Below are 26,663 nucleotides of genomic sequence, written 5' to 3' on the forward strand. Positions count from 1 at the left end.
TGGAGTACCGTGATTACACAACGACTTTAGTCAACTTTTCTTCATTAAATACCAGAAATGACAAATGTAAGTGGATGCTTTTATCTCGGTGTATTGATTGCTCATATTTCTATTTTCTATAACTTGCAGTCAGTGATGTGTTCCTCCAGGCTGAACGGAGGACAATCGGGATTAGAAGACAAATGCAGCTAATATACCTGTCAGCACAGTCTTACAGTGAAGGACACATCCGAAACATGTTCTGAACTTGTCAAACATGGCTGATAGTTATGATTTCACCCTGGTTGTAGCCTTGTTTTCAGACGATTCCACCGGAAGATATATCTTAGGAAAGCCAGAGGAAAAGGATTCATACAAACTTGGCACAAATGATATTGATGGTGAAAGTTCAAGGCCGCTGTGGCTTCACATTTGTGGGAATGGGAATGCCTCAAGGGAATTTCGTTTTTTCGGAGAATTGCTCCTCAAATATTTAAGTTACTTTGACATCATCTGCAAAGGTTGAATCAGTTTGTCTTGTTGAAGATGTTTCAGTTTTTCGGCCAAAAGGATTCCTCAGTTCACCAAAATGTTCATGAACTGACTTTGTCCCGTGTCTGTGTAAACAAAACAAGAGTATTATAAAAATATTTTCCATATTCAGTCGGAATTGCATGGGTGACTACATCTTCCTTAATGACAAGCACAGGCATTACATGTGATGAGATTCCAAAAATGGAAGAAAAATGTAAATTGTCTTCAGTACTTTTGAACTTTTTACTGCTTCATGGTCTTACTACGGAGCGTCTGATTAGCGAAATTGAGGGTTGCCATCCGTGCAAAAACAGAATCAATGGCATTGATTGATTGTTTAGGACTGAAGGCCTCCTGGAGGTCTTTGTCTAATTTGTTTGCTTTGTCCATTAACCTCTGCTCAAACATCTGCTGCTGCTGTTTGCTCGGAGATGGAACGTCCTAACAACCCAAACCTATCATGAAGTTGTAAATACTTTTCACAGATATTGGCCGATTGATTGGAGCACCCGTGTATAAAACCACTATTTAAACAAATCTATTATATCCTTAAGTATTTTTCATACATTGCAATTTCTTCCAATATGTCCACATTGATATAATCCAGAAGTATTCATACTGTGACGTACACTAAAATGGAACAAAAAAGGCAGCGTTTTTTTTTGGGGGGGGAAGCTTTAGCCCTCCACTTGCCAGTGGTCTTTCACTTTCAAAATGGATTTGATATGGGCCACACATTTAGCCGGGGGACTCATCCTTTCAGTGGGGTCGCAACAAAAGGGCCATTGTGGCCCAGTGGGCTACTGGCTTTACATAACGAAAGAGCCTTACTTGGCCTAATCTGTCTCAACTGTACCAGTGTGATTATATCTGCTTCCACATGGGGGGATTCTGCTACTTGTATGTAGTTTTTTCTTTGGCCATGCGTGTATTTGTACACATTTGAGTTTCAGACATTACGTGTGAATTCTGGAACGTTTTGAAAAGGTTCGGAAATAAAAAATTTAGAATGAATACAGGAGCCGTTCGGAAGCTGAAGCTGGACTGAAATGCTGTGGAAATACGCTACAACGTAGCAAGAAAGTAATTGGTTGTTTGAGTACAGATTGGGAATTGAACCAACCATCTCAGGGTCTGGATCCAAGCACTCTAACAATGACAATAACAACCCTAACATGACCTTTTACTCAAGCTCTTCCTATAAGGAACAACCTCTTTCACTTCCTCCTTGCCGAGAACGTCCTTGAGATAACATGCACATTGAAATCACCTCCATCATTTCAGACATTACGTTTGAATTCTGAAAGGCTGAAGCGAAAAACAAAAACGTTTGGAAAAGGTTCGAAAATCAAAATTTTGAATGAACACAGGAGCCGTTTGGAAGCTGAAGCTGGACTGAAATGCTGTGGAAATACGCTACAACGTAGAAAGAAAGTAAGGGGGAAATTGGTAGTTTGAGCACAGATTGGGAATTGAACCAACCATCTCAGGGTCTGGATCCAAGCACTCTAACAATGACAATAACAAACCCTAACATGACCTCCAGCTTTGGTGGCCATTGTTCCTTGTTTTACTCAAGCTCCTCCTCTAAGGAACAACCTCTTTCACTTCCTCCTTGTCGAGCACGTCCTTGAGTTAACATGCACATTGAAATCACCTCCATCATTGAATACGTGCACGTGCACGTCCGATACACTCTTGCACAAACAAGCACGACACAATCCCGTCTAATCCGCCAGAGGAGATGCAGTATGATGTTGTGGCTGGGATTAATAACGTTCAAAAGAAATGAAGCAATTAACCCTTAGATGCATAAGAGGGTCAAAAATGACCCGGTCAGGTTGTTTTCTTGAAATATCTTTGTAATAAAAATTTTTTTTTATCATTTCATATTCCAGGTATTCCTCAAAAAACATGTTTTTGATATCATGCCATTCACATTTTTAACTTACCTTTTATACATTTTAAGAATTTTTTGTTTTTGTGTTACTACCCCAACCTTCCATAAGTGGGTCAAAAATGACCCGGTCAGGTTGTTTTCTTGAAATATCTTCATAATGAATTTTTTTATCATTTCATATTCCAGTTATTCCTAAAAAAACATGTTTTTGATATCATGCCATTCACATTTTTAACTTACCTTTTATACATTTTAAGAATTTTTTGTTTTTGTGTTACTACCCCAACCTTCCATAAGTGGGTCAAAAATGACCCGGTCAGGTTGTTTTCTTGAAATATCTTCATAATGAATTTTTTTATCATTTCATATTCCAGTTATTCCTAAAAAAACATGTTTTTGATATCATGCCATTCACATTTTTAACTTACCTTTTTATACATTTTAAGATTTTTTTGTTTTTGTGTTACTACCCCAACCTTCCATAAGTGGGTCAAAAATGACCCGGTCAGGTTGTTTTCTTGAAATATCTTCATAATGAATTTTTTTATTATTTCATATTCCAGGTATTCCTCAAAAAACATGTTTTTGATATCATGCCATTCACATTTTTAACTTACTTTTTATACATTTTAAGAAATTTTAGTTTTTGTGTTACTACCCCAACCTTCCATAAGTGGGTCAAAAATGACCCGGTCAGGTTGTTTTCTTGAAATATCTTTGTAATGAAATTTTTTATCATTTCATATTCCAGGTATTCCTCAAAAAACATGTTTTTGATATCATGCCATTCACATTTTTAACTTACCTTTTATAAATTATAAGACATTTTTGTTTTTGGGTTACTACCCCAACCTTCCATAAGTGGGTCAAAAATGACCCGGTCAGTTTGTTTTCTTGAAATATCTTTGTAATTAATTTTTTTTTTATCATTTCATATTCCAGGTATTCCTCCAAAAACATGTTTTTGATATCATGCCATTCACATTTTGAACTAACCTTTTATACATTTTAAGAATTTTTAGTTTTTGTGTTACTACCCCAACCTTCCATAAGAGGGTCAAAAATGACCCGGTCAGGTTGTTTTCTTGAAATATCTTCATAATGATTTTTTTTATAATTTCATATTCCAGGTATTCCTCAAAAACATGTTTTTGATATCATGCCATTCACATTTATAACTTTTTATACATTTTAAGAAATTTTAGTTTTTGTGTTACTACCCCAACCTTCCATAAGTGGGTCAAAAATGACCCGGTCAGGTTGTTTTCTTGAAATATCTTTGGAATTAAATTTTTTATAATTTCATATTCCAGTTATTCCTAAAAAAAACATGTTTTTGATATCATGCAATTCACATTTTTAACTTACCTTTTTATACATTTTAAGAATTTTTCATTTTTTTGTTACTACCCCACCCTTCCATAAGTGGGTCAAAAATGACCCGGTCAGGTTGTTTTCTTGAAATATCTTCATAATGAAATTTTTTATCATTTCATATTCCAGGTATTCCTCACAAAACTTACTTTTTATATATTTTAAGAAATTTTAGTTTTTGTGTTACTACCCCAACCTTGCATAAGTGGGTCAAAAATGACCTGCATGCATTTTCTATGGAATCCAATAGGAACCTTTGATTCTTATCAACTCCTAAATATAATACTAAATATCATACAAGTGATTATTCCTAACCAAAATGGCAAAATTGTCATAAAAAGGCATTGATTCTAGTATGGGTGATTTTTGAGCCACTTATGGAAGAGTGTAGGGTCCAGTCACTGGTGCATCTAAGGGTTAACTAAAAGGTTTGGGTTGGCCTATTTTATCATTTACGATATTCTGCCCTTTATGTTTATGTTGTAGAGAGCGCACCAGCCTGCGCCTCCCATGGGTGCCAGTTTCATTGTGCCGTGACCCACGATGGACCAAAGTGCTACTGCGGCAACGGCTACGAGGTGGCCGCCGATGGAAAGGCGTGTAAAGGTGAGCAGACGTTTGGGATGCATAGAAATGAATGTTTGTTCATTCATGTACCATCACGTGTCTCTGCTGGCAGATTTCAATGAGTGCGGCGTGTACGGGACGTGTAGTCAGACGTGTAAGAACACCGATGGCTCCTACGTCTGCAGCTGCGTGGAGGGCTACCTGCTGCAGCCAGACAACCGCTCCTGCAAAGCCAAGAACGGTGAGAGAGAGACCCCCCCCCGCTTCATGTTGTCGCTTCTTCTCACAACTACCACCTCGCCGTCCCCAGAGCCCGTAGATCGTCTTCCCATGTTGCTGATCGCAAACCTCCATGACATCCGCTGTACCACCTTGAGCGGCTCCGCCTCCAGGCTGCCTTCCATTGCCACCAAGCAGACCATGGCGATGGACTTCATCTACGCCAAGGAGACCGTCTGCTGGATCGACGTGGGCGAAACACCCGCAGCCACGCAGCTGAAATGCGCCAGCATCCCTGATCTCAAGACGGTCACAGACATCCGCACCATCAACATTTCCATCACCCTGCACCGTGAGTATTCTTGTATTTAACGCAGTAAGGGACGTTTTATGTTACTATGCTGAAAAAAACACATAGGGGGAGTGACATTTATTTAACATTTTTTATATAATTTTTTTTAAAAATATTTTTAAAATATTTTAAAAATATATTTTTAATTTTTTTAAATATTTTTTTTATAAAATTAAAAATTCAAAGATGTAAAACCACTATTTAAACAAATTGATTATATCCCTAAGGTATTTTTCATACATTGCAATTTCTTCACATTTCCTTCACATATGTCCACATTGATATAATACAGTAGTATTCATATTGTGACGTACACTAAAATGGGACAAAAATGGCAGCGTTTTTTGGGGGGGAGCTTTTAGCCCTCCACTTGCCAGTGGTCTTTCACTCTCAGTATCGAGTATTGTTGTATTTAATCCAATCCACTTTATTTATATAGCACATTTTATAAACAGACTTTCCAATGTGCTGCATAGACTAGTAAAATAAAAAGTACAAATAAAATACAATAAATTGAATTTAATCCAAAACTAAAAAATCAAATAAGAAATAAAATAGTAAAATAGATATTAAAATATTAAAAACAAGAAGCAAAGCAATAAAAGTATAAAAAAAAATAAATAAAAACAATTTAAAATAATAAAAAAAAAGAACTAAAAGACCATACGACTCACTCCGAGTTAAAAGCCAGAGAATAAAAGTGGCTTTTAACACGAGACTTAAAGCTTTCGATGTTGGGGGCCAACCACAGAAAAGGCTCGGTCCCCCCTGGTCTTAAGTCTCGTCTTGGGCACCACAAGTTGGACCTGGCCCTTGGACCTCAGTGACCGGATTCCAGAGTAAAGTACATTACAGTAGTAATAATTAGTTGTAAGTGCAAAGATAAAAAATATTTAATTTTAGATAAAAGCCAAAGATGATAAAAACAAGATTTTATTTGTGTATTTAACGCAGTAAGGCAAGTCTTGTGTTACTGCTCTGCTGAAAAAAAAAAAAACACATGGGGGGAGTGACAAGCTCTCAGCGAATCAGAGCGCTCCCTTTTATACCTGCAAGTGTTTGCAGTTCACTCCAATTCAGTCAGGAATTAGCATTAGCATTAGCATTTATTGACATCCTCGGTCTCTCAATGAAGCAGCGTTTCAAAGGTAGACTTGAGAAGATGTTATTAAGCACTCATTTCTATATTTCATCCTTGTGTGTACTACTGTGAGGAGTACTACACACTGCTGGCTTTCTCCTTGTCCAGAACGCCAATAATATTCCAATCAACAAGTCGTTACATAGTACGTAGAGTAACCACTACGTTCGTCCAAACCCATTACTGGAAAAAAAGGTTCCGTGTTGTGTTCATGATGTGTCATGGCAACTTCCAGGCTGCGTGTACGTTCTCTTTACAAGAATCGCTAGTTTACAAGCCGACAAGCCGGGACTTGTTTGGTACGCCGCACGTTTCACAACAGAGACGTATACGGCTCGTCACTCACTGGCGGTGTTTTTTTTTTTTTTTTTTTTTTTCTGTCTGCTCTCGTCTAATTTGTCTGGTGAGATAACGTCACTTGGAGAACTTTGCTTTGATTACTGAATAAAATACAGTACAAGTACTGTACAAAGTACAAGTACAAACAAGGCTGACGGATGATTTATGAATGAATCACCAACTTCACACGAATCAGTAAAACATAATTAAATAATATGTTTTACAGTATACATACACTAGTATGAAACATTTTCATTGGTTGTTGGGATCGACCATTCCAGTTCAGTTCCAAAGGAAATAAAGTTTATAGGATTTACAAAAAGGGTGCAATAATTATTTAAACAAAAGTATACATGTGCATAAATTAGGGCACCCCATCAAAAAAATGACATCAATATTTAGTAGATCCTGTTATTGCAGAAATAAATTAGATTAGATTAGATTAGATTCAACTTTATTGTTATTGCTCATGTACATTAGTATGGACAGATCTATGTAAATAAAACTATACAGGCTATGACTATAATACAGTGAGGATATGTACAGGGATATAAATGACTATAATATGGCTATTGTAGATTATACACATTATAAACAGTATGGGTATGACAATATATAATAACAGTAATATATACAGTATTGCAATGGAGTGACTAGGGTATGGAAATGACTATAATATGGCTATTGTAAATTATACAGATTATAAACAGTATGGGTATGACAATATATAATAACAGTAATATATACAGTATTGCAATGGAGTGACTAGAGTAGAGTATGGTTATTGCAGATTATATAAATTATAAACAGTATGATCAATGAATCAACAGATAGTATATGTACAATAGTGCAATAGTACAATAGTGCAATGAAGTGATGGGGGAGGGCATAGGTCAGCGGGGGGGTGTACGTAGTGGAATGGGTGGGCAATGGGGGGCAGAGTTCAGCAAGGAGACAGCTGTTGGGAAATACTTCCTATGAGGGTCTGGATTCTGGTTGAAGGTATTTTGGACCATTCCTCTTTCCAAAACATCTCCGGTTGAGTCAGGTTTGATGGTTTCCAAGCACAGATTTACAATAATATTTAATAATAATAATATTGGGGACCGAGATGGCCATTCCAGAACTTTGTATTGTTCCTCTGCATGAATGCCTTAATAATAATTATTATTATTATTTGCAGCATACCAAAGTAATCAAAGCTATGTCTTAAAATGCACCGTGTTGGCCTGCTGGCGTATTTACTGTACGAATACCAATGTTGGTGGTCACCTGATAACAAGAAAGGAGGTGGGGGTGCGCCTCCTCCAAGTATGGTATATTGTACCTAGACCAGAGAGACCGGTCTTAGAAGGATGTGGTTAACATGAAACCTTGGAGGTTGGCAGGTGATTTATGGCCTTGGACAGCATGACAGATGACTAGTCTGAAGGTTCCAGATGTGGACTGCTCCGTGTGGGATGATAACAGGGGGGAGCAAAGCCTGCATATCCCATCCTGTCCATCCTACACCACGGCAGGAAGCTTCACCTCAGACCACATCCTTCTGTCCTGACTATCAGTCACTCACTACTCTTTGGTCTTAGGCTTCTTTCTGAATTAATCATTAGAAATTATTTTTTTTCAAGATCGTGAGCTACTAGTCCATCTCGGGACTTTGGTAGTCAAACGCTAGAATATTAGAAAAAAAATAATTTGTTACATCAGCGCCCTCCCTTCTCGCACAGTAACCAATTGACCACCAAATCCTACCCCTCCGTCTGGTACTTTTACAATCAGTAACTGTTACATTTGTTCACCTCCTGCTTTCCATAATACAGTTTAAGATTTTAATTTTTTTTTAAATAATGTACCTCGTACTGAAGTATAAGGTGATATGATCTATAATCTAATCCGGAAGTAGGGACTGTCTAAACCAGGGGTGGGCAAACTTTTTGACTCGCGGGCCGCATTGATATGACAAAATTTACGGGGGCGGGGGGGGGCAGACTATATATTTTACACGTAACAGTCCACCTGGTATTATTGTATCTGTAAAATTGTCATGCAATCTGCTATTATTATTTATTATTTTATATTTATATTTAAATATTTTAAAAATAATAAAATATTATAATAATTACAATAAAATTAAAATAATAATTATTATATTATTATTATGTAAAATATGCAAATATAACAATATTATTATACATAATTAATATAATAATTAGCATTAATATAATAATTAGCATTAATATAATAATTAGCATTAATATAAAAATTATAATAATCATAATAGCTCTAATAATAATTATAATAATCATAATAGCTCTAATAATAATTATAATAATCTAATAATAATTATTATAATAATAATAATTATTATTATTATTATTATGTGCTTGTGTCTCTTTTTTCAGGAGCACTTTGTAAACAACAGACCATGTCAAAAAACGAAATTGATACAACCATCAAAAGGTTGGCTCAGGCCATGATGCCAGGTTGTATGTTGAGTTTAAATGAAATACTTTGGAAAGATTGGGCGGGCCGTATTCAAACACTTGGCGGGCCGGATGTGGCCCCCGGGCCGTAGTTTGCCCACCCCTGGTCTAAACAGTCCAAAGTTTCTCAAGAAAAGAGTTTACTTCAAGACGCTTCTCAATGATAAGTAGCATTAGCATTTTAGCATTAGTTTTTTTTGCGGTACTGCCAGCGTGTAAAAAAAAAAACCTCGGGTAGAACTATTAGCGACCCCGCTTCCTCTACGCTATAATGCTACACAGACTAGCGCTTTTTCTCCATGACTTACACAAAGACGGTTAGGACACTGATAGATTGTTACTTCCTGCTTCCTCTTCTGACTCTTCCACACGACTGAGTAACGTTAGAACGGCGTAGGGCTTCAGCAAGTTTGTCGGCTAGCCTAGCTGCCTGATGGTAGCGTCTTTACGAATTGTAAACCAATACAGTGTTTCCTTTAGCTAGCATAGCTAGCAAGCAAACGGCGGTGCAGCATTTTGAGGAAGGCGAGGAAAGCACAGCCTGGGGGAGGGTAGAGAGTTTATATAGAAGGGGAGGGCATAGAGTCTGTCCCTCTGTGACATCACAAAGGAGCAGTTTAACCACGCCCCTTTGAAACCGAGCGTTTTGAGCCATCCCAAACTTCTTCCAGGGCTAACTTCCAAATACCCAAACGTCATTATCTGAATCTTTGGCATGGTTTAACACGAGAATACTACATTCTAATATTTATATTTATATATTTTTTTTATATTTAACATTTATATTTATAGGAAAAAACATCATTTAAATTAGTTTGATGATCTGAAACATCTATATGTGATAAATATACAAAGAAAAAACATGTCTCTTTTTACACAAGAAGACCACAAACTCCATGAATCCAAATTAGACTCCCGTTCAAAGGCTGTAGTTCCTCTCTAAAGCCCATTGAGAAGAATGAGATATTGATTGGCCGCTTTTGTATGCGAGAGCTCCTTGGTTTGTTAGAACGTTTCCTCAGAGTTTGGCACCCCGGCAGGCATTAAGGGCAGGAAGTGAACAAGGCTGGATGTGGAGAAAGGTCTGAGTTTGCCAACACGCTATCCACTTACCAAATGCAGAATTCATAAAAATGTCCAAAAAAAAACGAAACGGCTTCCTCGAGTTGTAGCTTGTTATACAACGGAGCAGTTAAACGGTTACACAACAAGCCTCTCCCGTGTAGGAGGCTAATCAATACCTTGTGGAGGGTGTTTTTAGAAGCCTATTGGCTTCAAACGGATACCACTGGGAGTATCGTGATACCTCTTAGCTTTTTATGGCAAAGCTTCTCTCCTGGTAAAATTCTTGTTTTAATGTTTCGAAACATCTTCTTGTTTTCCCTGTCTTTGGTATTTTGAATAGGATTACTTTTAACGCTTTGTGTCTTCTCACATGCTTTCCTTCTAAAACGCAGTTTGCTCCCGCCTTTGCAGATGTCTCCTGAATTACTTCTGGCTTGGAGACGCACCAACGTTCCATGTTTGCTTCATAAATTTATGTCAGCTTCAACCCTTTGGGTCAGAATGATCTGCTTTTATGACTTTTATAGTTAAGCTAACTTAAGCGTACTCTTGATCCCACTCGGTTCTTGCAAATTCAAACTCCCGAGCGTGATTGGAATTCGGGGGCGGGAGATTTGGACATGAGGCCCAGATGTGTGTGTGTGTATATACGATGTGTACTTTGTTATGAAACATGCATATCCTGCATGGCTGTCGTTGTTTTTGGGTGGTTACTGCTTAGAGAGGGTAGAGAAGACGCATCCACGGGCTGACTGCGGCGTCCGTTGATGCCGTTGACGCTGTTGATGCTGTTGTCCTCCTGTGAAAGAAGGGATGCCAAAGTAGTTTTATGGAAGTAAATGTGTGTCGCGCTTTAAAAGGAAGTGATAGCAGCTGTTACAACACCAAGTCGAATTTCTCTTCCTATTTTTTGAGGGCGTCTTGCATTGGGACGTTTTTAACTCAAAAGTGTGACTTGTTTTGTATGCTAGCTGAGATTAACGTTTTTTTGGAAGGTTCCTCTTTCTTGCACAATTTGGTCATTTGCTCATAGTTTAATGTTATTTGAACATTCATTCATTCATTCATTTTCTACCGCTTTTTCCTCACGCGGGTCGCGGGGGGTGCTGGAGCCTATCCCAGCTGTCTTCGGGCGTAAGGCGGGGTACACCCTAGACCAGGGGTGGGCAAACTACGGCCTGGGGGCCACATCTGGCCCGCCAAGTGTTTGAATACGGCCCGCCCAATCTTTCAAAAGTATTTAATTTAAACTCAACATACAACCTGGCATCATGGCCTGAGCCAACCTTTTGATGGTTGTATCAATTTCGTTGTTTGACATGGTCTGTTGTTTACAAAGTGCTCCTGAAAAAAGAGACACGAGCACATAATAATAATAAAAATTAAAATAATAATTATTATATTATTATAACTATTATGATTGTTATATTTATTATATTAATGCTAATTATTATATTAATTATATATAATAATATTGTTATATTTGCATATTTTACATTATAATAATATAATAATTATTATTTTAATTTTATTTTAATTATTATAATATTTTATTATTTTTAAAATATTTAAATATAAATATAAACCAATAAATAATAATAGCAGATTGCATGACAATTTTACAGATACAATAATACCAGGTGGACTGTTACGTGTAAAATATATAGTCTGCCCCCCCGGAAATTTTGTTATATCAATGCGGCCCGCGGGTCAAAAAGTTTGCCCACCTAGACACATATAGACAAACAACCATTCACACTCACATTCATAGCTATGGAGATTCATTGTCCTATGGACAATTTGGCGTCACCAATTAACCTAGCATGTTTTTGGAATGTGGGAGGAAACCGGAGTACCCGGAGAAAACCCACGCATGCACGGGGAGAACATGCAAACTCCACACAGAGATGCCCGAGGGTGGAATTGAACCCTGGTCTCCTAGCTGTGAGGTCTGCACGCTAACCACTAGACCGCCGTGCCGCCCTTATTTGAACATGCTTTACATAATTTAAGTCAAAGTTCCACACGTCCGAAAAGGAGTAGGAAGAATCAAAGCTTTTAAATGGGACCTATTATGCTTATTTTTTTGGCGCTTTGTATCTCCAGTAGTGGAGTCCTATAGAGTAGCTACACACAATAACCCAAACAGAAAACATTGCATCTATTCAGCTGTATTTCTTTGGAACATAGGGCATAGAGTCCGTCCCTCTGTGATGTCACAAAGGAACGGTTTTACCACGCCTTTTCAAACAGAGCGTTTTGAGCCGTCCCAAACTTTTTTTATCTGGGCTCACTTCCAAATACGCAAGCCTCATTATCTGAATGTTTGGCATCGTTAAACATGAGAATACTACATTCTGACTATATTTATAGGTCAGAAAAGTGGAAAAAGCATAATATGTCCCCTTTAAATTCTACTCCCTTTTTATCTGTTACTATTACAATATGTTACTATTTCATTTATTCACTTCCTGTATTCCAGATATTATTTTTTTTTAATACATAAAGAAGCGTAGGTTAATGTAACCATATCGTGATGTTATGGTGATTTTTTTACAACCATAATAAATAATGATCACAGATATAACCATCAAAATGGTGATTATATAATAACAAAATAAACACAACATGACTTGTTGAATTCGCTCATCCTTGGTCATTAAGTTCCGTTCACAATCAATTCCAAATAATACCAACTTCAGGTCTTTCCTAGCTTTTCGACTTAGATAGACCAAAGTTGAAAAGTGAAATTTTGTGCATGAATATTGGACTAAAATGACTTTACTTTTATTTTGAATGCTTTTCTGTTCCTACCCTTCAGATGTGGAACAGATGGCTATTGACTGGTTGACCGGAAACTTCTACTTTGTGGATGATGTGGACGACTGGGTGTTTGTCTGCAACAAGAACGGCCAGACGTGTGTCAGCCTGCTGGACCAAGAACTGTACAACCCTAAAGGCATCGCCTTGGACCCGGCTATGGGGTGTGTGACTCCTTCTTTGTGCCCTAATGTGACCCCTCGGGTCTTTTCCAGCAAGAGAAATTGCTGTGCTTGTTAGAAAGTCATGCTGACTTGGCATGTTTTGGTCGAAAAAAGCTTGATGGTCGTTTCAGGTTCCTGTTCCTGAGTTCCTTTTTTCGCAAGTGTCACTGATTTGAAATGACAGCTAATGACTTGAGTATGACTGATTGGTCTCGCTCGTGACATCGCTTGTCAACGGAATTGCCTTTTGGTTTCTATTCCAGAAAAGTCTTCTTCACCGACTACGGGTCCACTCCGAGGGTGGAGCGCTGTGACATGGACGGTCAGAACCGCACAAAGCTGGTCGACACTAAGATTGTTTTCCCTCACGGGATCACGCTGGACTTAGTCAACCGGCTGGTGTACTGGGCGGACGCCTACCTGGACTACATCGAAGTGGTGGATTACGAGGGCAAGAACAGACACACCATCATTCAGGGCCTGATGGTGAGACCTCAATGACGGTCCAATCAGCAACAAGCACCCCCCCACATAACGGCTATGATACAATATCATTTAATAACATAAAAGCACGTTTGAGACACAGTTCTGCTGTTGTCTTTTGTGCATCTATGCAGAGAGTCCAACTCCGCCCCCCCCCATCCCTCCCCAGGGGATAAGTCATTTTTATTGCTTTGATTGATACAACTTAAGAAGAGTGTGATTTCCCTGGCTAATGCCTCTCTAAACATATTAGTCTGGCCCGAGTGAAGCTTGGCTCAAACGCATCGCGGTGTAATGGTCTTAATGAAATCAGGACTGCGGTGGAGAGACGGAGGGGGGCGGGGGGGGGGGGGGGGCAGTGAGTGGTGTATGTGTGTGTTAGGGAGGCAGGACTGAGGACGAGGGCTCATACATTACTCTTACAGAGCTGCATAGAAACAAAATGTTATATAACCAGAATGGAACTCAGACCTCTCCCAAGGCCGAACAAAACAAATCATAGAAACCTATACAGCAGGGGTCTCAAACTCAATTTACGTGGGGGCCACTGGAGCTCGGGTCTGGGTGAGACTGGGCCGCATCAGGTTTTCAAAAAAAAAAACAAAAAAAAAAAACGCATTTATTAAAAACAAAAAAAAAAACTTTGCTTTGGTTCCAATTTTCTACAAGAAAAGTTCTGATAAAACATTCCACTGTTCTCAAATATCTTACTTTTTATTTTTCTACACAAAATAAGATGAAAAATAAATAAACAAATCAAGAATAAAGAAAATCAATCAGTAATAAATAAATATAATAATAATAATAATAAAACCCCAAATAATAAAAACTTAAGAAAGCACATATAGTTGGTGGGTAGACAAATTATTTTTTCCAGATTAAAATGAACAAAGCATTATTAGAGCCCTGTAGACATGACAAAACACGACTATAGTCACATTTATACTCTTTTTATTTACAACATATTGCGCAACTGCGGGGTCTCGAGACACATGCTAACTCGCAAACTAGAGAGCTAGCGACCTCAACGGTAGCCTTCAAGTTATTTCCTTTCAACTTAAATAGCCAAAAACTTACCACTTCCACACGGATAGGGAGGATAACTATTAACAGTTATTTAACCTTTAACATGAACATGAATCAAACGTAAAAAAATTTTTCTGGGTACATGATACCATACAGCATCCATATCAAACTAACATTAAACTTTCATATCAAGGTGGGGGCCTCAAACTAGTGTCCTGTGGACCACATTTGGCCCACGGGCCGTGTGTTTGAGACACATGCTAACTCGCAAACTAGAGAGCTAGCGACCTCAACGGTAGCCTTCAAGTTATTTCCTTTCAACTTAAATAGCCAAAAACTTACCACTTCCACACGGATAGGGAGGATAACTATTAACAGTTATTTAACCTTTAACATGAACATGAATCAAACGTAATAATTTTTTCTGGGTACATGATACCATACAGCATCCATATCAAACTTGCACGGGCCTGCACTAACATTAAACTTTCATATCAAGGCGGGGGCCTCAAACTAGTGTCCTGCAGGCCACATTTGGCCCGCGGGCCGCATGTTTGAGACCCCTGCTATAGAGAATTCCTACAATTTGTCATAATTACACATGGAGAATATTACCAAAAGGGACGAAAGGTATTTTTCTCTCCTGGTCCAAACTATTTTTGGCACTGAAAGCTTAGCAAAAATACAGAAAGGAAGTACACAAATGATGTTAGGAATTAGTCGTGCAACTGTTAAGTCGCATGCTAATGATAGCGGTTCCAATACAGCTTTCTTTCTCCAATGCGTACTTCAGATTGAGCACCTGTACGGGCTGACTGTGTTTGAGAACTACCTGTACGCCACCAACTCCGACGAAGGCAACCTCAATCCCAAGACCAGCGTGATCCGAGTCAACCGTTTCAACAACTCCGACTTCCACGTGGTGACGCGGGTGGACCGAGGCGCCGCGCTGCACGTGTACCATCAGAGACGGCAACCGCAAGGTGCGTCCTATGGGTCCACGTCTGGACTCTGGTGTTGGTTTTCCGATGTTGTACGACTAAATAACTAACTAACTGGTTTCAGTGCGGAGCCACGCCTGCGCTCTCGATCAGTTTGGGAAGGCTGGAGGTTGTTCGGACATCTGCCTACTGGGCAACAGCCACAAGACCCGCACCTGCCGCTGTCGGTTCGGGTTCAGTCTGGGCAGCGACGGCAAGTCTTGTAAAAGTAAGTATCCACGCTGAGACCGCATGACAGCGTCGCTCAAAATGACACGATTTTTTTTCTCTCCAGAACCAGACCACGATTTGTTCTTGGTGTATGGAAAGGGTCGCCCCGGAATCATCAGGGGCATGGATATGAATCCGAAGGTACCGGATGAATATATGATCCCCATTGAGAACCTCATGAACCCTCGAGCTCTGGATTTTCACGCCGCCAGTGAATTCATCTACTTTGCTGATGCTACCAGCTACATCATCGGGCGGCAGAAGATAGATGGGACGGAGAGAGACACCATACTAAAAGACGGTAAGAACTTGAACGAACAGAGTTTGTGCTGCATTTGAGATTGCTGGGAAGTTTGAAATATCTTGGATTTTACAAGGTCTAAAAAGATGACCTCAGTTCGTCCAAGTTTGAGTGTACAGTTTTTTTTGGAATGTTCTTGACCAACCTTGGTCTGCACAAAGACCTCACCTGAAAGTCCATAAAGATGTTTCCTTCCTGATCTCAGGTGTCCACACAGTGGAGGGTCTGGCGGTAGACTGGATGGGAGGTAATCTGTACTGGACAGATGACGGCCCTAAAAAGACTATCAGCGTCGCCAGACTGGAGAAGGCTTCTCAGACTCGGAAGACTCTCATTGAGGGCAAGATGAGCCACCCCCGCGCCATTGTGGTGGACCCCCAGCACGGGTGAATTGTTTAATGGCCTAGTTTTCAGTTTGTTTGGTTTTTTACCGTCATATACTGATTATGTCGGATACCACAAACCTTTCCTTTTCCCAGATGGATGTATTGGACCGACTGGGAGGAGGATCCCACGGAGAGCAACAGAGGAAAGATCAAGAAAGCCTGGATGGACGGATCTCATCAACAAGTGTTCCTCACGAGCAAGACAGTCCTGTGGCCCAACGGTTTGAGTCTGGACATTCCCCAGGGTATACTCTACTGGGTCGACGCCTATTATGACCGCATCGAGATGGTCTACCTCAACACGACCGAACGAAAGGTTGGTTTGGCATAAAAATGCGATGTTCGCAGTCATGACCTTGGATCGATGCCGTTGTGCTTCCGAATTTACCAGGTGGTGTATGAAGGCCAGGAGTTGATCCACGCCTTTGGTTTGTGTCACTACAAACAATTCCTCTTCTGGAATGAGTACCGCGGAGGTAGCATCTACAAACTGGACACCATCACCAAGACGGTCACGCTGCTCCGCAACGAGAGGCCGCCCATTTTTGAAATCAGAGTGTATGATGCTCATCAGCAGCAAGGTAATCTTTTTATTCCCGATGGCGGACTAAGACGTCTGGAAAAAAAACTGACTATTTTTTTCATCTAAAGGCACCAACGTATGTAGAGTTATGAACGGGGGGTGCAGCAGTCTCTGCCTCGCCATTCCTAATGGTAGAACATGTGCTTGTGCCGATGATCAACTCTTGGATGCTGATAATGTCACCTGCAAAGGTAAGGATGAGTGCGCTTGTGTGGGTTCTGTCTGGTTCCTCACATGTATACTAGGTTTATTATGATGGTCATGTGATGGACAGGTGATTGGGGTGGACCAAGTAGGCCAGCCCCACCACATTTATAGCTCAGAAAAGTGAAAAAAACATAATAGGCCCACTTGAAAGCATTTTCCACACACAAAGTACACAAAAACAATACAGTTTGGTAATGGTAATGGTAATGGTAATGGTAATGGTAATGGTAATGGTAATGGTAATGGTAAAGGTAATGGTTTTATTTCATTTGAACATGCATCAGATTCCAATTGAGTGCATCCCATAATCAGTTTTACAATCAGTAACTGTTACATTTGTTCACTTCCTGCTTTCCTAATATAATTTAAGTTGGTTTTTTTTGTTTAATTTTTTTTTATTTTATTTATTTTTATTTATTTTTTATTTATTTTTTATTTTGGTATAGATCAGATTCCAATTGAGTGCATCCCATAATCAGTTTTACAATCAGTAACTGTTACATTTGTTCACTTCCTGCTTTCCTAATATAATTTAAGTTGTTTTTTTTTGTTTATTTTTTTTTTATTTTATTTATTTTTATTTATTTTTTATTTTGGTATAGATCAGATTCCAATTGAGTGCATCCCATAATCAGTTCCCAGTTCCACATGTCCAAAAGCAGTAGGAAGAAGCAAAGCTTATTAAATCCTACTCCTCCATCTGGTACTTTTACAATCAGTAACTGTTACATTTGTTCACTTCCTGCTTTCCATAATACAGTTTAAGGTTTAATTGGCCTTTTTGTATATCTTTGCTGTCTGAGTGGCATGCGGTTCTGGTGGTGGTCCAGGCAAAAACTCAGGTGTTTGTTCACTTCCTGCTTTCCTAATATAATTTTTCAAAATATAAAAAAAAAGTATTTTTATTTTTATTTTTATTTTTATTTTTATTTTTATTTTTATTTTTATTTTTATTTTTATTTTTATTTTTATTTTTATTTTTATTTTTATTTTTATTTTTATTTTTATTTTTATTTTTATTTTTATTTTTATTTTTATTTTTATTTTTATTTTTATTTTTATTTACAATGACATAATGGGTAATGGGCATAGTAAGTGTCAATATAGTGATATATATATATAGCACATCATGACTGGTTCAAGACATATTTAGAATTGGATGACATTTTTAGCTAATTGCTTATTTTTAGCCTTATGCATTATTTTAGCTGTTTGAAGATTAACTATATATCAGCAAGTTGAAGTATTTGTGATTTTAGAAATAAGGAGTTAGTATGTTCTCTGTAGGCGGCATTATGAATTATCCTTACTGGCCTTTTTTGTAGTACATTTAGCGAGTGAAGATTGCTTTTGTAGTTATTAGCCCATATTTCCACACAGTTTGGACAGTTTTTTGGGGGGGGGGGATTTTCAAATGTTATTTAAGACGGACAAAAGGCCACCTCGCCGCTAGAAGGCTATTGTGGGGAAGTCTGGACTTAATGGCCCATCTGTTTGTGCCCCCATCCCGCAGCCAACCCCTCCTACATCCCGCCGCCAAAGTGCCAGGCGGGGGAATTCGCCTGCAAGAACAACCGTTGCATCCAAGAGCGATGGAAGTGTGACGGGGACAACGATTGTCTGGATAACAGCGACGAGGCCCCCGAGCTTTGCCGTAAGTGTCGCCGTTACTCGGCAACACCCGAACTGTGTCCAAGAGTGTCTCCTTCAGGGAGGGGGTCGTGGTGACGTGTGCTCCGTCTGTATGTCTTGTAAATTCCCCGTGTTTCTGATGTCTCCCACAAGACCAGCACACCTGTCCGGCGGACCGATTCAAATGTCAGAACAACCGTTGCATCCCATTCAGATGGCTATGTGACGGCGACAACGACTGCGGCAACGATGAGGATGAATCAAACGCCACATGTTCTGGTACGGTTCTGCTACCTTTCACAATAAGTCGTCTGTTTTGTCAGTGAGCTTTTATTTTGGATGGGTTTTAATTTGTAATGGTAATGGTTTCATTTCATTTGAACATGCATCAGATTCCAATTGAGTGCATCCCATAATCAGTTCCCAGTTCCACATGTCCAAAAGGAGTAGGAAGAAGCAAAGCTTATTAAATCCTACCCCTCCATCTGGTACTTTTACAATCACTAACTGTTACATTTGTTCACTTCCTGCTTTCCTAATATAGTTTAAGGGTTTTTTTTTTTTTTTTTTTATTTCATTTGTTCACTTCCTGCTTTCCTAATATAGTTTAAGGGTTTTTTTGGTTTTTTTTTAATTTCATTTGTTCACTTCCTGCTTTCCTAATATAGTTTAAGTTTTTTTTTTTTTTTTTAATTTCATTTGTTCACTTCCTGCTTTCCTAATATAGTTTAAGTTTTTTTTTTGGTTTATTTTTTAAATTCCTTTATTTTTGTCAAATCAGTTCCCAGTTCCACATTTCCAAAAGGAGTAGGAAGAAGCAAAGCTTATTAAATCCTACCCCTCCATCTGGTACTTTTACAATCACTAACTGTTACATTTGTTCACTTCCTGCTTTCCTAATATACGTAGTTTAAGGTTTTTTTTTTTTTTTTTTTTTTAATTTCATTTGTTCACTTCCTGCTTTCCTAATATAGTTTAAGTTTTTTTTTTTTGGTTTATTTTTTTAATTCCTTTATTTTTGTCAAATCAGTTCCCAGTTCCACATGTCCAAAAGGAGTAGGAAGAAGCAAAGCTTATTAAATCCTACCCCTCCATCTGGTACTTTTACAATCACTAACTGTTACATTTGTTCACTTCCTGCTTTCCTAATATAGTTTAAGGTTTTTTTTTTTTTAATTTCATTTGTTCACTTCCTGCTTTCCTAATATAGTTTAAGTTTTTTTTTTTGGTTTATTTTTTTAATTCCTTTATTTTTGTCAAATCAGTTCCCAGTTCCACATGTCCAAAAGGAGTAGGAAGAAGCAAAGCTTATTAAATCCTACCCCTCCATCTGGTACTTTTACAATCACTAACTCTTACATTTGTTCACTTCCTGCTTTCCTAATATAGTTTAAGGGGTTTTTTTGTTTTTTTTAATTTCATTTGTTCACTTCCTGCTTTCCTAATATAGTTTTTTTTTTTTTTTTGGTTTATTTTTTTAATTCCTTTATTTTTGTCAAATCAGTTCCCAGTTCCACATGTCCAAAAGGAGTAGGAAGAAGCAAAGCTTATTAAATCCTACCCCTCCATCTGGTACTTTTACAATCACTAACTGTTACATTTGTTCACTTCCTGCTTTCCATAATACAGTTTAAAGTTTAATTGGCCTTTTGTATATCTTTGCTGTCTGGGTGGTACGCGGTTCTGGTTGTGGTCCAGGCAAAAACTCAGGTGTTCGTTGAGGCCATGGAGCACGACTTTCCGTCGTACGTCCTACGACTCAGAAAGGGGAAGTAGTACCTCGGGGAGTACATTGTACAAGTAATGTACAACTGTGGCCCGCAGGACACTAGTTTGAGGACCCCGCCTTGATATGAAAGTTTAATTTGATATGGATGCTGTATGGTATCATGTACCCAGAAAAAATGATTACGTTTGATTCATGTTCATGTTAAAGGTTAAATAACTGTTAATAGTTATCCTCCCTATCCGTGTGGAAGTGGTAAGTTTTTGGCTATTTAAGTTGAAAGGAAATAACTCGAAGGCTACCGTTTAGGTCGCTAGCTCTCTGGTTTGCGAGTTAGCATGTGTCTCGAGACCCTGCAGTTGCGCAATATGTTGTAAATAAAAAGAGTATAAATGTGACTATAGTCGTGTTTTGTCATGTCTACAGGGCTCTAATAATGCTTTGTTCATTTTAATATGAAAAAAATCATTTGTCTACCCACCAACTATATGTGCTTTCTTAAGTTTTTATTATTTGCCGTTTTATTATTATTATTATTATATTTATTTATTACTGATTTTTTCTTGATTTGTTTATTTTTCATCTTATTTTGTGCAGAAAAATATTTGATATTTGAGAACAGTGGAATGTTTTATCAGAGCTTTTATTGTAGAAAATCGGAACCAAAGCACTGAAAAAGTTTGTATATTTTTCTGTTTTTAATAAATAAAAACATAATAAAAAAAAAATAAAATAAAATAATACATTTTTTTGGAAAACCTGATGCGGCCCAGCCTTGCCCAGACCCTAGCTCCAGTGGCCCCCACGTAAATTGAGTTTGAGACCCCTGATGTAGTCGGACTTCCATACAGGAAGTAGAGGTGGACAGTTCCATCCCACCTAGCATTCTTTGTCATTAATGGTTGCAACAGTTGAGCATTCGGGACCAAAAGAGCGGCTTTTAAGATGTTCATTTCCATTTGTGATGGCTTTCCTTTTCGTTGGCGCACTACCGACGATATGTTTTGCTAACCAACAGCTCGGACATGCCCACCAAATCAGTACCCTTGTGCCAGTGGCCGTTGCATCCCAATCTCCTGGACGTGTGACCTGGATGACGACTGCGGAGACCGCTCAGACGAACCGGACTCATGCGGTGCGTTCAAATGCATGACTTTATTTTAGTTGAATTAGCACATACGCTATCATCGTTTATTTGACACCACCTTCCCGCTTTTTTGTTCCCAGCCTATCCTACGTGTTTCCCTCTCACCCAGTTCACATGCGCCAACGGCCGCTGCATCAACATCAACTGGCGCTGTGACAACGGTGAGCGTCTCGTCCCCGGTGTTAATTTAGCGCCATATTTGACGTGCGCGCGCGCATCCCGTGCAGACAACGACTGCGGGGACAACAGCGATGAGGCCGGCTGCAGCCATTCCTGCTCCAGCGTGCAGTTCAAATGCAACAGCGGCCGCTGCATCCCGGAATACTGGACCTGCGACGGCGACAACGACTGCGGCGACTACAGTGACGAGACCCACGCCAACTGTACTAATCAAGGTAAAGAACATTATGCTTTTATTTTCTATATTTCTCTTTGCTTCTATTTCCTGTGCGTCATTTCCAGGAAATCTTCTCTGTTCAGGATATGGTTATGTTTTCAGGTTAGCTAATCATTAAGCCGTTTTGTGGCATTTGAAGTCCTTGGAAGATCGCGTCTCTTTGGTTACCCGCGTTGTGCCGTGCTGGGCTGTTTAATGTACTGCTTGATCCACGCCGAGTCCCAGCCAAGCGCTGTCAAATCCCAGCAAGCACAAACGAGGCTCAGCACGACCTGTTGCTTTAATGAGGAATCTGCGCTCGGTGTGTTTGCAGCCTGCTCTCCGGCAGCCATTATCACAAATGAAAACGCAATATCACCGCCGTATATCCCGTACTCGTTTTATTGACGTTGTGCTCCGAAAAAGGCTGGGGGGGGTCGGTTGCTGTATCTGTGCCAAACGTTGACCTTTGTCATTGTGTTACGTCCTCACTGGTGGCCTTTATTCTCTTGTGCCATCAATCAGAGCACTGTGTGCTATTGTTGTTTGACTTGGCACCGAGTCGAGTAGTTGACCTAGCACACATCTTATCGGTACGCTGATTAATGGCTGCAAAGGCCGATTGTCGCTACTTTCTGTCTTTACTTCTACTTCAATCTTATGACCTCCAAGACCTCCCATGTAGTTAGGGTTTCCCGGTGAAGGACTCTCATGGGCATCTGCTGCCCCGTTCTTGTCAGTGTGCATGTTTCCGATTGCAGAATAAGACGCTAAAATTAATATACAGTAAACCTCGGAAAAAAACTCCGATTGTGGTGAAAACAGTTTCAGAGAGCTCTCTGTGACATCACAGAGTGACGAACTTCCTTATATGGGCGTGTACTGTTGGCCAGATAAGCTCTCTGCTTCTCCCCCCCCAAACTCTGCTTCTCTGTTTATGGTGTTAGCAATGTCTCCTAGTGAAGTGTTTGTTCAGGTGTAAGGGAAAGCTAAGTTTGTTTACAATTCCTAACGAGGCAAACATCAGGCAGAAGTGGTTGGAGTTCCTGATTCCCGACCAGCAAAAGAAAAGTACAGTAAACCTCGGATATATCGGACTCGGATATATCGGAAATTCGCTCACAACGGACAGATAAAAAAGAAGCGATTTTTCTGTAATGCATTTCCAATAAAAATTCATTGCATATATCGGATTTTTTATAACGGATTTCGCCTATTTCGGACAAAATCTCCAGTCCCGTTCCAATGCATTTCCATGAAATTTCCCTGGCATATATCGGATGGCCGCATCGTGGCGCTCCGATTCGCCGAATCGTGACAGGCCGCTATACGACGTCATTTGCAGCGTTGCCTGCGCGTCCAGGTACATTGGAAACATAGTCAAGGAAGTGCCTTTTTATAACGGATAAAATCCCATTTACGCATATACCGGATATAAATCCCATATATGCGTAAAACCGGACATTTTCCGGTATACGCATATAACGGATTTCGCTTATATCGGACAAAACCAGTGGGAACAATTGAATCCGATATATCCGAGGTTTACTGTATCTGCAATATGTCTGCTCCTGCATATGCTCCTGTGCAATATTATGTGTATATTTTGGATATATTGTATATATCTTGTTAAATTGTCTTTTTTTACTCTACTTTTTGTATACTTTATTTTTAACTTGACTACTGCACTGAAAGGAGAAGCTCTCCAATCTCGTTGTACATCGTGTATAATGACAAAAAAGGCCATTCCATTCCAGGAAACCCACTAACGAGTACATATTTGTCATGAAGTACTACCAACCATGAACCTTTTGTCTTTGCAGCGACTCGTCCGCCAGGCGGCTGCCACGTGGACGAGTTCCAGTGTCGTATGGACGGTTTGTGTATCCCCATGCGTTGGCGCTGTGACGGCGACACCGACTGCATGGACCTGAGTGATGAGAACAACTGCGAGGGCGTCACTCACATGTGTGACCCGGCCGTCAAGTTCAGTTGCAGGGACTCGGGTGAGATGTTTTCTGGAGCTAGCGTCTGGGCAAGGCTGGACCACATCAGGTTTTCCAAAAAAAAAAAAAAAACGCATTTATTAAAAACAGAAAAATATACAAACTTTTTCAGTGCTTTGGTTCCGATTTTCTACAAGAAAAGCTCTGATAAAACATTCCACTGTTCTCAAATATCTTAATTTTTATTTTTCTACACAAAATAAGATGGAAAAATAAATAAACAAATCAAGAATAAAGAAAATCAATCAATCAGTAATAAATAAATATAATAATAATAATAATAATAATAAAAACCACATATAGTTGGTGGGTAGACAAATGATTTTTTCCATATTAAAATGAACAAAGCATTATTAGAGCCCTGTAGACATGACAAAACACGACTATAGTCACATTTATACTCTTTTTATTTACAACATATTGCGCAACTGCAGGGTCTTGAGACACATGCTAACTCGCAAACTAGAGAGCTAGCCACCTAAACGGTAGCCTCCAAGTTATTTCCTTTCAACTTAAATAGCCAAAAACTTACCACTTCCACACGGATAGGGAGGATAACTATTAACAGTCATTTAACCTTTAACATGAACATGAATCAAACGTAATCATTTTTTCTGGGTACATGATACCATACAGCATCCATATCAAACTTGCGCGGGCCGCACTGACATGAAACTTTCATATCAAGGCGGGGGCCTCAAACTAGTGTCCTGCGGGCCACATTTGGCCCGCGGGCCGCATGTTTGAGACCCCTGCCATACATTTTTACCGCCTGAAGACGGCGAGTTGAGGGCAGAAGCTAACCCTAACCCTAAAAAAAATAGCCCAAAACTTACCACTTCCACACGGATAGGGAGGATAACTATTAACAGTTATTTAACCTTTAACATGAACATGAATCAAACGTAATAATTTTTTCTGGGTACATGATACCATACAGCATCCATATCAAACTTGCGCGGGGCCGCACTGACATGAAACTTTCATATCAAGGCGGGGGCCTCAAACTAGTGTCCTGCGGGTCACATTTGGCCCGCGGGCCGCATGTTTGAGACCCCTGCCATACATTTTACCGCCTGAAGACGGCGAGTTGAGGGCAGAAGCTAACCCTGGTGGCGTTCCCTTGATCCTCGGTGCCATGCCATGTCTCCCTACTTTGTGTGATTGCATGTCTCTGCAGGAAAAGTGCTGTACAAATAAAGTTTGATTTGATTTGATCTTTTTCCACTTGATGTCATCAGCTCGCTGCATCAGCAAGGCCTGGGTTTGCGACGGCGACAGTGACTGTGAGGACAACTCAGACGAGGACAACTGCGACGCCCTGGTGTGCAAATTGTCTCACCACGTTTGCGCCACTAACGACTCCATTTGTCTTCCTGCTGAGAAGCTGTGCGACGGCACCGACGACTGTCCAGATGGTTCTGATGAGAAGCTTTGTGGTACGTTGTCCTTCCACTCATATAGGAGATGGTACTACCTTCATACGTATAAAATACTACATTCCAAGCAATCCTTCCTGTTTGTGTCCTTCAGACTTGTGTTCTTTGGACAACGGCGGTTGTAGTCACAACTGCAGCATCATCCCCGGAGAAGGCTTCATGTGTTCGTGTCCGTTGGGCATGGAGCTCGGAGCGGACAACAAAACCTGCCAGATCCAGAGCTTCTGTGCCAAACATCTGAAATGTAGCCAAAAGTGCCAGCAGGAGAAGTCCAGCGTCAAGTGCTCCTGCTACCAGGGCTGGGAGCTGGAGGCCGACATGGAGAGCTGCAAAAGCACTGGTGAGGAAAAAAAAGGCTCTTTCAAAATAAAGCATGCAATTTAACACAATGGGAGTATTTATTGAGACGCTAATATCGGGTCAATGTTCAGATCCCTTCAAGCCATTCATCATATTTTCCAACCGCCATGAGATCAGAAGGATCGACCTGCACAAGGGAGAGTTCAGTGTTCTGGTACCAGGCCTGAGGAACACCATCGCTTTGGACTTTCACCTCAGTCAGAGCACTTTGTACTGGACTGACGTCGTCGAGGACAAGATCTACCGTGGGAAACTGTCGGACAATGGAGGTGACTGTACAACAAACACACTTTTACAGGATTTTAATCTAAAACAAAACATGCAAATTATTCTAATTATGTTATTATATTATTATTATATCCATTATATCATATATAGTATGTTTTATGTTAATTAACTTGAAATATTGGAGATAATTAATTCATTTTATAGTAATTCCGGGTCTTAAATTAGTATTTTTTACTCATATACTCGTATTTGTTACCATATTATATGGTAACAAATATACCATATTTGTTATTATATCGTTTGATATACACGCTGTCATTATGACGATAACTACCAAAACGTCTTTCCTGGCGCATTTGGTACACATACATATGCTAGTTATGATATGCTAATGCAGCATAATTACATCAACACTTACAATGTTCGCTCTCATTGGGATGGCCGTGTCTTCCAGCACGTGACGTACGCTCCGGTCCTCAGGTAAAAAAACTACGTATCCGCTCTTCCGTTGTTAGCTGCTACAACTTGGTTAATACACAAGCCAGTTATGTAAATTTTATTTGTGAGCGCTTTAGCGTCAATATAAGTATTTCCCATGACGTCCGTTGTTAGCTT

At 39.5% G+C, this 26,663-nt stretch overlaps 1 protein-coding gene across 4 annotated transcripts in view; it reads left to right on the plus strand.

Moving 5' to 3' along the window:
* The window catches only part of LOC131137578 (low-density lipoprotein receptor-related protein 1-like), a 97,022-nt gene that overhangs the window by 22,852 nt on the left and 47,507 nt on the right, over positions 1-26,663 (plus strand). For 2 of the 4 annotated variants that reach the window (XM_058085694.1, XM_058085695.1), the window contains 21 exons: positions 4,274-4,393; positions 4,467-4,595; positions 4,665-4,925; positions 12,775-12,937; positions 13,201-13,423; positions 15,240-15,429; positions 15,512-15,655; positions 15,722-15,958; positions 16,164-16,344; positions 16,438-16,660; positions 16,736-16,925; positions 16,996-17,118; positions 18,648-18,788; positions 18,920-19,045; positions 21,511-21,627; positions 21,720-21,800; positions 21,867-22,034; positions 23,839-24,021; positions 25,263-25,460; positions 25,555-25,800; positions 25,892-26,089. In XM_058085694.1, coding sequence (XP_057941677.1) covers positions 4,274-4,393; positions 4,467-4,595; positions 4,665-4,925; positions 12,775-12,937; positions 13,201-13,423; positions 15,240-15,429; positions 15,512-15,655; positions 15,722-15,958; positions 16,164-16,344; positions 16,438-16,660; positions 16,736-16,925; positions 16,996-17,118; positions 18,648-18,788; positions 18,920-19,045; positions 21,511-21,627; positions 21,720-21,800; positions 21,867-22,034; positions 23,839-24,021; positions 25,263-25,460; positions 25,555-25,800; positions 25,892-26,089 — 3,642 coding nt within the window. Of the gene's footprint in view, positions 1-4,273; positions 4,394-4,466; positions 4,596-4,664; positions 4,926-9,682; positions 10,228-12,774; positions 12,938-13,200; positions 13,424-15,239; positions 15,430-15,511; positions 15,656-15,721; positions 15,959-16,163; positions 16,345-16,437; positions 16,661-16,735; positions 16,926-16,995; positions 17,119-18,647; positions 18,789-18,919; positions 19,046-21,510; positions 21,628-21,719; positions 22,035-23,838; positions 24,022-25,262; positions 25,461-25,554; positions 25,801-25,891; positions 26,090-26,663 lie in introns of those variants that run through there. The other 2 variants (XM_058085693.1, XM_058085696.1) reach the window with 2 other exon arrangements.

This window comes from Doryrhamphus excisus, chromosome 10 (genome assembly GCF_030265055.1).
Source record: "Doryrhamphus excisus isolate RoL2022-K1 chromosome 10, RoL_Dexc_1.0, whole genome shotgun sequence".
Lineage (NCBI taxonomy): Eukaryota > Metazoa > Chordata > Actinopteri > Syngnathiformes > Syngnathidae > Doryrhamphus > Doryrhamphus excisus.